This window comes from Bison bison, unplaced genomic scaffold (assembly GCF_000754665.1).
Source record: "Bison bison bison isolate TAMUID 2011002044 unplaced genomic scaffold, Bison_UMD1.0 scf7180017864359, whole genome shotgun sequence".
NCBI classification, from domain to species: domain Eukaryota; kingdom Metazoa; phylum Chordata; class Mammalia; order Artiodactyla; family Bovidae; genus Bison; species Bison bison.
In genome coordinates this window covers 1,706,818-1,718,261 of record NW_011494931.1, presented here as the reverse complement: position 1 = coordinate 1,718,261, position 11,444 = coordinate 1,706,818, and the positions used below count along the sequence as shown (strand labels likewise).

The 11,444-nt window shown below is 41.3% G+C and overlaps 1 protein-coding gene across 1 annotated transcript in view; it reads left to right on the top strand.

Annotated features, from left to right (window-relative positions):
• Positions 1–11,444, top strand: part of XRCC6BP1 (XRCC6 binding protein 1) — a 23,259-nt gene that overhangs the window by 2,311 nt on the left and 9,504 nt on the right. Inside the window, exons 2-4 of the mRNA XM_010855209.1 lie at positions 3,576–3,621; positions 4,342–4,423; positions 10,588–10,725. Of these exons, the coding sequence (XP_010853511.1) occupies positions 3,576–3,621; positions 4,342–4,423; positions 10,588–10,725 (266 nt within the window). The remainder of the gene's footprint in view (positions 1–3,575; positions 3,622–4,341; positions 4,424–10,587; positions 10,726–11,444) is intronic.

Sequence of the window (11,444 nt, the reverse complement as noted above, 5' to 3'; positions counted from 1 at the left end):
AGCAGAGACATTACTTTGCCAACAAAGGTCCGTCTATTCAAGGCTATGGTTTTTCCAGTGGTCATGTATGGATGTGAGAGTTGGACTGTGAAGAAGGCTGAGTGCCGAAGAATTGATGCTTTTAAACTGTGGTGTTGGAGAAGACTCTTGAGAGTCCCTTGGACTGCAAGGAGATCCAACCAGTCCATTCTGAAGGAGATCAGCCCTGGGATTTCTTTGGAGGGAATGATGCTAAAGCTGAAACTCCAATACTTTGGCCACTTCATGCAAAGAGTTGACTCATTGGAAAAGACCCTGATGCTGGGAGGGATTGGGGGCAGGAGGAGAAGGGGACGACAGAGGATGAGATGGCTGGATGGCATCACTGACTCGATGGATGTGAGTCTGAGTGAACTCCGGGAGTTGGTGATGGACTGGGAGGCCTGGCGTGCTGCAATTCATGGGGTCGCAAAGAGTCGGACACGACTGAGCAACTGAACTGAGACTTCCCGAGTTTACTTTAGATACATTAAGAGAATCAAAGACAAACTTGTTTGTCCCAAAACAAGACTACTGTTTTATGGCTGGCCAGTGACAGTTCAAAAGTCAACCACTCAGTGAGTTTTCCATCCTTCTTGAGATTACCTGCATCTCCAGGAATCAGGGGAGGAGAAAGGGGAGTAGAGGGGAATGATGACATTGTGTTTACTTTGCAAATATGTATCAAATGCCTCCTAGATTCTGCTTTGGGCAAATACAGAGAGTAGTTGGGACCCTGCCTTTAAAATGTTCCAAAGTGGAATGCAGTGAAAAGGACATGGGCTGCAGATTTAGAAGTGGGTTTAAATTTTGATCCCTTTCCTTGTTACATATGGAAGAGTGATTTAACTCTCTGATCCTGTCTGTCTTTATCAGGGAAAGGAAAAGGGAGTTGGGAAGGGGTGAAAGTACCTCTTTTGGGGTTGTTGTGAGGAATAGGTTTTATAAGTTTAAAGAGCCAGTGTATCAGGAGCTGAATAAAGAAACTGTAGCTGTTTTTTACAGTGGAAGAGCCAAAAAGTGGAGCAAGAGTTGAGATAGGAAGTGAGAAGGGCCAGGTGCTGAACTTGAGTCCCAGTAGGAATTAACCTGCTTCACCCTTCCAAGGGGAAAGCTGCTGGAGAACCTGTTAGTGTATTAAAGCATCAACCTGCAGCTTTAAAATCCTATCCCTGGGATGGGTGTGATGAAAGAGATCAGGCCTCAAGGGAGACATTTGTTTTATTTTTCTCCAAAGCACATCCATTCTAAATACTGTAGGTCCTTCTTTGAAGAACCAAACCAATGTGCTCCCAGCAATTTTTTTTTTTTTTTTAAAAGAGGACACTGGACTTTTGAACCCATTTCAGTTCTGTAAAACTCTCAGGTGCTTCAGTAATACTGCACTTAGTATGGTGCCTGATACTTGATATACACTAAGTAGAATTTATTAATAATAATTGTTTTACTGTTAACACTCTTTAAGAGGGGTCAGGTTAGAAAAGCAGTAACCAGTACCTAACTTTCTCATCCAACAATACTTTTACTTACCTGTTTTTTGCTTTCAGCATTTGAAAAGCTTAATATCTTTTTTTTTTTTTGCTTACGTCATGTAATTTGCTGTGCATTTATATTCTCAGACAGGACATCTATGTGAAAAGTTGATGTTAGAGGCACTTGGGTTCCTTATATTTTCCTGTAATTTTAACAGGCTCATAGATTCTTTAGAAGCGGTGGTGGGGGGCTCCGGAGTTGTCTAGGCCTTTTCACCCCCATCACTGACCAGAAACCTCTGTGCCATCAATTGACCAGAGTGTTTTAGAGCTCTGTTGGAACAGGTTATCTTTGAAGCCCTTTGAGGCTACCAGGCCCTTGTACCGACTGCTGTAATTGTTGGAAAAACCTTTTCTCATGCTGAGTTGAAATGTGCTCCATGTAACTTCTGCCCTTTGGTCCTTGTTCTGCTCTCTGAAGAAATGTTGGCAGAATCTATTCCCACATGACACCCCTTCAGATACTTGAAATTATTGTGGTGTTAGTTAAATCTTTTTTTTTTTTTTAACTTTAATCTTTTTATTTTGTATTGAGGTATAACCTATTAACAATGTTGTGGTAATTTCAGGTGGACAGCGTAGGGACTCAGCCATACATATACATGTATGCATTCTCCTCCAAACTCCCCTCCCACCGAAGCTGGCAAGTAACAGTGAGCAGAGTTCCATGTACTCTACAATAGGTTTCTGTTGGTTATCTATTTTAAATACAGCAGTGTGTACATGACCTTCCCAAAGTCCCTAACTATCCCTTCCCACACCCCGACTCTGCCCCACAACCATAAGTTTGTTTTCTGTCTGTGAGTCTCTTTCTGTTTTGTAAGTTCATCTGTATCGTTTCTTTTTAGATTCTATATATAAGGGATGTCATATGGTATTTCTCCTTCTCTAACTTCCTTTACTCAGTATGACACTCTCTAGGTCCATCCATGTTGCTGCAAATGGCATTATTTCATTCTTTTTAGTGGCCGAGTAATATTCCACTGTCTATATGTACCACATCTTCTTTATCCATTCCTTTTTCAATGGACGTTTAGGTTGCTTCCATGTCTTGGCTCTTGTAAACAGTGCTACAATGAACATTGGGATACATGAATCCTTTTGGAACATGGTTTTCTCCAGATGTGTGCCCTGGAGTGGGATTGCCGGGTCATGTGGTAGCTCGATTTTTAGGTTTTTAGGGAACGTCTGTACTGTTCTCCATGGCGGCTGTAGCAATTTACATTCCCATCAACGGTGTAGGAGGGTTCCCTTTTCTCCACACCCTCTCCACCATTTGTTGTTTGTGGATTTTTTGATGATAGCCATTCGGACTGGTGTGAGGTGGTATCTCATTGTAGTTTTGATTTGCATTTTGTTAATAGCTAGAGATGTTGAACCTCTTTGCATGTGCCTGTTGGCCATCTGTATATCTTCTTTCTCCTTTCCAAATCTACAAATCCCTTTCTTGCTTCCTGTGGAACAAAGCCCTGAACTATTCCAGTCACCTTCCCCTGTGGAACAGCTTTGGTTGGCAGGCCCTGTTTAGAGTGTGGTACTCAGAATGGGATGCTGTGTACAGATGAGGGCAGACCACAGTGGGGCCACTTACTGCCTTCCTCTAATCTGGATACTGTGCTGCTGTTCATTTCTGTGGCTATGACCACAGTCATGTTGGTATATTTTGTACATGTCTTTTGGTATATATTTTAACACATTGTGTTTGAGCATTTAACTGAGAAACATTTGATATTATCTAAGATGTTTGATGGAACATTTTGGTATTTCTGTGAGTGTTTCATTTCATTAAAGACCTGCTGTTATGTTAATTTAAGCTTATCTTTTTGTATTTATTTTTTAATCAATTTTAAGATATTAATATTACTTAAATTATTACTAATTACTGATTAGTGTTACTTAAAATTAGATATTAGTATTACTTCACTAAGATTTGAGAGGTATTTTTTTCTTTTATAATATTTGGATAATTTAATTGCTGCTGTTTTTTTCCAATTACCATATGTAATTGAATCAATATCTTTCTAGATCCATATGTCAAACTTCTACTTGATGCCATGAAGCATTCAGGTTGGTAAGTAAATCTTTTTAAAGTACTCCTCTATATTCTGACTGCTGAAAACAAACCACTCCTTTCTCCCCCATCCCCCACAAACTGGAACTACTTCGGATTTTTCACTTCAGGCCACAAAGCCCTTTCCATATGGTAGGTGGTGCTGGTGGTGGTTGGCCGCATTCTCTCCAGGCAGGCCTTGTTCTCTCCGGACCTCTTCTGCCCTAACTCCACATCTCTGGCTCCACCATTCACCTCAGGTATTTAGTAAAGACAATACTAAAAATCTTTATCGTAACTAATTACCAAACCTGGTTTTTTCACTATGCCAGTCTCAGCATTATCCTTAATAGAGACGAAGTCTCAGTTTGTTATGCATGCAGTAGCCTTCCGGGTGTTGTTCAACTTTGAGGGGATCAGAAAAAGTGACTTCTGAGCTCCCCTTCTTAACATTCTGGCCCGAGGGCAGAAACCCCAGCATATTTCCAATGTGGTCTTCATTAGTCGAGCCAATGCTTTATGGACTCACGGCATAGCATTTGAACTGGGATCGATTTTGCAAAGACAGTTTCCTTATTTTACAGACGAGAGAACTAAGTGCTGAAGGTGTTCAGGTGCTTTCCCGAGGTGTCCTGTGTGGCAGTGGTGGAGATGTGGGTGATCCGGGTCTCCTGGCCCACGGCTGTGCCCCATGGACACTGCTTCTGGACGTGGTCTCTTTAATCCATTCTTGCCTTCTAGTGCTGTTAACAAAGACAGACACTTTTCTTGTGAAGATTGTAATGGAAATGTCAGTGGAGGTTTTGACTCTTCAGTGTCTCAGGTAGGCGTTTTACCCAGTTGTTTTCTTTCCTCCAGTTCTCCTCATGTTTGCTGAGTGCCTTCCACATGCCAGGCATTCTACTTGGTAGACTTTGTGCAGGATTAAAAAAAAATGAGTTAGTGGCGATTCTGACCCTTAAGGTCCTCACGTCTCACAGGGGAGACAAGACATGAATGCAGACAATGATAGAATTTGAGGCAGGTTAAATTCTTGGAGGTGGGTGTGGTTACCATAGGGGATGTTGTGCAGTTCAGCTGCTATATGGTGGGAGGCTTTGAATGTCAGGATTAAGAGTTTCATCTTTACACAGTGGGAAATGATGCATCTTTGAGAATTTTTGATAAGGAGAGTGAGTTTTCTCATCTGTAATATATGGGTAGTGATTGTATTTATCTCACAGAACGGTTATGAGAATTAAATGAGATTTCTCTTGTAAAGTACACTCAAGTCAACATGCTAGTTTTAAGTCAGTGGGGGGTTCTGACAGAGTCTCGAGGTGGTAGATGGATATGTCATGTGATGAGGGTAAATATAAGTGTTATATGTCACTGATTCCATCATGAGTATATAACACACTTAACTACATTTAATTGTTTCCTGCTAGGGGACGTTATGTGTATTTTGGTTATTTATAGCTGTTGCAGGGAGATCATGGAAAGAGCAACATAGTAGAGGGGTGAGGTGTCTGAGTTTTGGACTCAGATAGACTTTGAGTTCAAATCCTTATTCCCCTGCTTATTAGCTGTGGGGCTTGGGCAAGTTATTTATTTTATTCTCAGTTTCCTCATTTGTAAATTAAAAAAATTAATTTATTTATTTTAATTGGAGGCTAATTACTTTACAATACTGTAGTGGTTTTTGCCATACACTGACTTGAATCAGCCATGGGTGTACATGTGTTCCCCATCCTGAACCCCCCTCCCACCTCCCTCCGCATCCCAGTCCCTCAGGGTCATCCCAGTGCACCAGCCCTGAGCACCCTATATCATGCATCGAACCTGGGCTGGCGATCTGTTTCACATATGATAATATACATGTTTCAATGCTATTATTTCAAATCATCCCACCCTCACCTTCTCCCACAGAGTCCAAAAGACTGTTCTTTACATCTGTGTGTCTTTTGTTGTCTCGCATATAGGGTCATTGTTACCGTCTTTCTAAATTCCATATATATGCATCAGTATACTGTATTGGTGTTTTTCTTTCTGACTTACTTCACGCTGTATAATAGACTCCAGTTTCATCCACCTCTTTAGAACTCATTCAAATGCATTCTTTTTAATGGCTGAGTAGTATTCCATTGTGTATATGTACTACAGTTTTCTTATCCTTTCCTCATTTGTAAATTGATAACTGTAACACCTATAGCTCTCCAGGTGGGTCCTGGTGAGTTCATTCCCTTTTGGGGTTAAATAGAGTACACCTTTTGAATCTTCATCTTATTTCTCAGCAGTGTTATACACAATTGGGAACTCTTTTTCTTTTTAATTAAAATTTTTGTTGTGAAGTAACTCATTCATACAGAAGAATAACAAACCTATATGTATGCTTTACGTCATAATAATAAAATTAACATCTGTATAACTGCCACACAGATTTGAGAAATAAAACCCTGCTGGGACTTTAGAAGCCTGTGTGTCCCTTCTTGGATCATAGCCCCCCTTCCTTATTTTTGACTTTCGTAATAATCATTCCCTGCTTGTCTGAATGGTTTTAACATCTGTGTATATAGTGAAACATTGTGTTGTGTAGTTGCCTGCTTTTAAAAAAGTTTAAAAAAAAGTTATTTATTTGGCTGCACCAGGTCTTAGTTGTGGTAAGTGAGATCTTTCATCTTCATTGCAAAATGTGGGGTCTTTAGTCACAGCACATAAAACCTTTGGCTGTGGAATGTGGGATCTAGTTCCCTGAACATGGATCAAACCCCGGACCCCTGCACTGGGAGCGTGGAGTCTTAGCCACTGGACCACCAGGAAAGTCCTTTGTTGCCTGCTTTTAAGCTTTATATATACTTGGGGTCATATGTAATACTCTGTCATTTTATGGAATTATACAGGATATAGTCCTCTGTAACTTAATTCTTCTGTACAACATTGTGAGATTCTTCTGTCTTGTATGCATCCCTGGTTTATTTAGTGTCACTGTTGTGTATATTATTCCAAATCAAATCCCTTATGATTATACAGTGGAAGTGAGAAATAGATTTAAGGGCCTAGATCTGATAGATAGAGTGCCTGATGAACTATGGAATGAGGTTCGTGACATTGTACAGGAGACAGGGATCAAGACCATCCCCATGGAAAAGAAATGCAAAAAGGCAAAATGGCTGTCTGGGGGGCTTTACAAATAGCTGTGAAAAGAAGAGAAGCGAAAAGCAAAGGAGAAAAGGAAAGATATAAACATCTGAATGCAGAGTTCCAAAGAATAGCAAGAAGAGATAAGAAAGCCTTCTTCAGCGATCAGTGCAAAGAAATAGAGGAAAACAACAGAATGGGAAAGACTAGAGATCTCTTCAAGAAAATCCGAGATACCAAAGAAACATTTCATGCAAAGATGGGCTCAATAAAGGACAGAAATGGTATGGACCTAACAGAAGCAGAAGGTATTAAGAAGAGATGGCAAGAATACACAGAAGAACTGTACAAAAAAGATCTTCACGACCCAGATAATCACAATGGTGTGATCACTGACCTAGAGCCAGACATCCTGGAATGTGAAGTCAAGTGGGCCTTAGAAAGCATCACTATTAACAAAGCTAGTGGAGGTGATAGAATTCCAGTTGAGTTATTCCAAATCCTGAAAGATGATGCTGTGAAAGCGCTGCACTCAATATGCCAGCAAATTTGGAAAACTCAGCAGTGGCCACAGGACTGGAAAAGGTCAGTTTTCATTCCAATCCCAAAGAAAGGCAATGCCAAAGAATGCTCAAACTACCTCACAATTGCACTCATCTCACACGCTAGTAAAGTAATGCTCAAAATTCTCCAAGCCAGGCTTCAGCAATATGTGAACCGTGAACTTCCTGATGTTCAAGCTGGTTTTAGAAAAGGCAGAGAAACCAGAGATCAACTTGCCAACATCCGCTGGATCATGGAAAAAGCAAGAGAGTTCCATAAAAGCATCTATTTCTGCTTTATTGACTATGCCAAAGCGTTTGACTGTGTGGATCACAATAAACTGGAAAATTCTGAAAGAGATGGGAATACCAGACCACCTGATCTGCCTCTTGAGAAATTTGTATGCAGGTCAGGAAGCAACAGTTAGGAGTACGTCAAGGCTGTATATTGTCACCCTGTTTATTTAACTTCTATGCAGAGTACATCATGAGAAACGCTGGACTGGAAGAAACACAAACTGGAATCAAGATTGCCAGGAGAAATATCAATAACCTCAGATATGCAGATGACACCACCCTTATGGCAGAAAGTGAAGAGGAACTAAAAAGCCTCTTGATGAAAGTGAAAGTGGAGAGTGAAAAAGTTGGCGTAAAGCTCAACATTCAGAAAACGAAGATCATGGCATCCTGTCCCATCACTTCATAGGAAATAGATGGGGGAGCAGTGGAAACAGTGTCAGACTTTATTTTTCTGGGCTCCAAAATCACTGCAGATGGTGACTGCAGCCATGAAATCAAAAGACGCTTACTCCTTGGAAGGAAAGTTATGACCAACCCTAGATAGCATATTCAAAAGCAGAGACATTACTTTGCCAACAAAGGTCCATCTAGTCAAGGCTATGGTTTTTCCTGTGGTCATGTATGGATGTGAGAGTCAGACTGTGAAGAAAGCTGAGCGCCGAAGAATTGATGCTTTTGAACTGTGGTGTTGGAGAAGACTCTTGAGAGTCCCTTGGACTGCCATTAGATCCAACCAGTCCATTCTGAAGGAGATCAGCCCTGGGATTTCTTTGGAAGGAATGATGCTAAAGCTGAAACTCCAGTACTTTGGCCACCTCATGCGAAGAGTTGACTCATTGGAAAAGACCCTGATGCTGGGAGGGATTGGGGGCAAGAGGAGAAGGGGATGACAGAAGATGAGATGGCTGGATGGCATCACTGACTCGATGGATGTGAGTCTGAGTGAACTCCTGGAGTTGGTGATGAACAGGGAGGCCTGGTGTGCTGCGATTCATGGGGTTGCAAAGAGTCGGACACAACTGAGCAACTGATCTGATCTGATTTGATGTCTGTAGTAGAGTTTACTCTCTGTAATGTCATTTCCAACTGTATTGTTATAAGCAATGCTGCTGTGAATTCCTCACTTTCTCTCCTGAAGCACACAGGCAGGAGTTATTATAGGGTCTCTGCCTAGAGTGGATTGCTGGCTCACATCTCATGCATTCACTTGACTTGAACAGCTAATGCCGCTTTCCTTGCCATGGTTTCCGGTATGCAGCACTCCTGCGGTTGCTCCTTTGGTAGCTCAGCTTCCTGTACCAGCCCTTAAATGTTGAGGTCCCTTAATCCAGAGTGTTACAGCCCCTTCTTTTCTTTCCGGCACTCTGCCAAGGTGATCTCATTTGTTTTGCTAGGTCAGAACTCTGTCTTGAACTCCACATCCGTAGAGCCGAGTGTTCACTGCACACCTACACTTGCAAGTTTTAAAGGCATCTCAGACCTTACATGTCCAAATCCAAACTGATGATTTTTACCATCCTCCATCTCCACCCAACCTGGTCTTTTAGTTTTGCATATATCAGTGAATGGTACCACCATCCATCCTGTTACCCAAGCTAGAACTTTAGGGGTCATCGTTGATACCTCTGATTCCCTTCTCCTTTTCTATCCAGCACCACATTTTGTGCAATCTACCTCCTAAATACCTTTTAGGCTTCCACCACCCTAGCTCGGGCACTATTATCTGTTGCCTAGAATACTTTATTCTCATTCAGTTAGTCTCTCTGCATCCAGTTTGGATCATCTTATGCCTGTTTTTCCAACTGTGGTCAAAAGGATGAAAGCAAAATAAAACACCCCCTGTTTCACTGTTCCCTGTCAGTGACTTCCCATTGCTGTCAGGATAAAGAGTGACTTGGCCCTGATGACCTCACCAGCCCTACCTCATGCCTACCACCTCCAACTTTGTGCTTCAGTCCTATAGGCCTACCTTCACCTTCTCAAACATTCTTGTCCTTCGACCCTCCCCCTAGCCTTTGCGTGTATTATTCTGTCTCTGAAATGCTCCCTTCCCCTCTCCTCCAATTTAACTCCTGTTCATCCATCCATTAGATCCCAGTTTTAACATTCCTTCTGCAGAGAACCACTTCCCAACTCTGCAGATCAGGTCTGGTACTCCATTGTATGTACTCATAACAGCTGTTATTGCATGTGCTCAAGCATTTTGGTAAATATTTGATTAATTTCTATCTCCATTTGTAGACTGTAAATCTAATAGGTCTTGATAAATATTAGTTGAATAAACTGAATGCTGAATGAATGTATATAAAATACCTGGGACATGTCCCAGTGTCTGGCACATAGTAAGTACGCAGTAAGTAGAAACTATTATTATTAGGACCCCTCATGTCTTTGTTATTCTTATAGGGTCCTCCTGTTCAGTGTGCTGTTGGCTTTTTGCACTTCTTTCTGAAGGTCTTTCTGAGGACTTTTCCTGGCAATTCTAGTAGAATGGGACAGTGTGGTCATGCATTGTTGATTCATTGCTCATTCAGAAACTTGATAAGAAGCATTTTACATATATTCTCATTTAATTCTCACAGTTTTATGAGGTAGGTAATGTAAGTCATCTCCTTTTAATAGTTGAGGAAACTGAGGCACATAAAGCTTAAGAAACTTGCCCAAGGTCACTGACTTAGTAAGGAGTGGGGCTGGAATTTGAATCTCTGCCTCATTCCACCGTCCATGGTTAAATATTATTAAGAGTCCAAGACAGTGGTGCAGTCCACCCAGCGAGGATGGTATGTGAATAAATGTCCTTAAACTAAGTGCTGTGCAGTCCAAGGAGAGGAGAGCCCTTGGGGAAGGCTTCCTGGCATGTATGGAGAAGACTGGGCCTTGATGGTGGGGTGGGTGTGGGCTCGATAGAGAAGAATAAGTGAGGCTTTCCATGCAGTGAGCCCCCTCAGGTGAGAGTGAAGGTGGAATCTTATGAAATGAGAGTAGCTCTTAGAAATAACTGAACTTCTCTCATTTTGGTGCCTCTTAGATTGTTCTGTGTCAGAATAATATCCGTAATCAGGCCCACATGAACAGAGTGGTCACCCACGAGCTCATTCACGCGTTCGATCATTGTCGTGCTCACGTCAATTGGTTCACCAATGTCAGACATTTGGCCTGCTCTGAGGTAAGTTTTATTGTAGAAGATACTTTCCCCCACCCTGAACATTGTGTGTTTGAACACTTTATTCAAATATGATTTATTTAAACATATTTGTTTTCTTGTTATAATTCTATGTTGGTCTTCGATTTCCATTTTTAACTATTGAATACAATTTTTGTCTTAAATATAACCTTTAAATCCTAACAGGAAAAGGAGTACATCAAGGCTGTATATTGTCACCCTGCTTACTTAACTTATATGCAGAGTACATCATGAGAAACACTGTGCTGGAAGAAGCACAAGCTGGAATCAAGATTGCTGGGAGAAATATCAGTAATCTCAGATATGCAGATGATACTACCCTTATGGCAGAAAGTGAAGAGGAACTAAAAAGCCTCTTGATGAAGGTGAAAGAGGAGAGTGAAAAAGTTGGCTTAAAACTCAACATTCAGAAAACAAAGATCATGGCATCTGGTCCCATCACTTCATGACAAGTAGATGGGGAAACAGTGGAAACAGTGTCAGACTTTATTTTTCTGGGCTCCAAAATCACTGCAGATGGTGACTGCAGCCATGAAATTAAAAGACGCTTACTCCTTGGAAGAAAAGTTATGAGCAACCTAGATAGCATATTCAAAAGCAGAGACATTACTTTGCCAACAAAGGTCCGTCTATTCAAGGCTATGGTTTTTCCTGTGGTCATGTATGGATGTGAGAGTTGGACTGTGAAGAAAGCCTGAGTG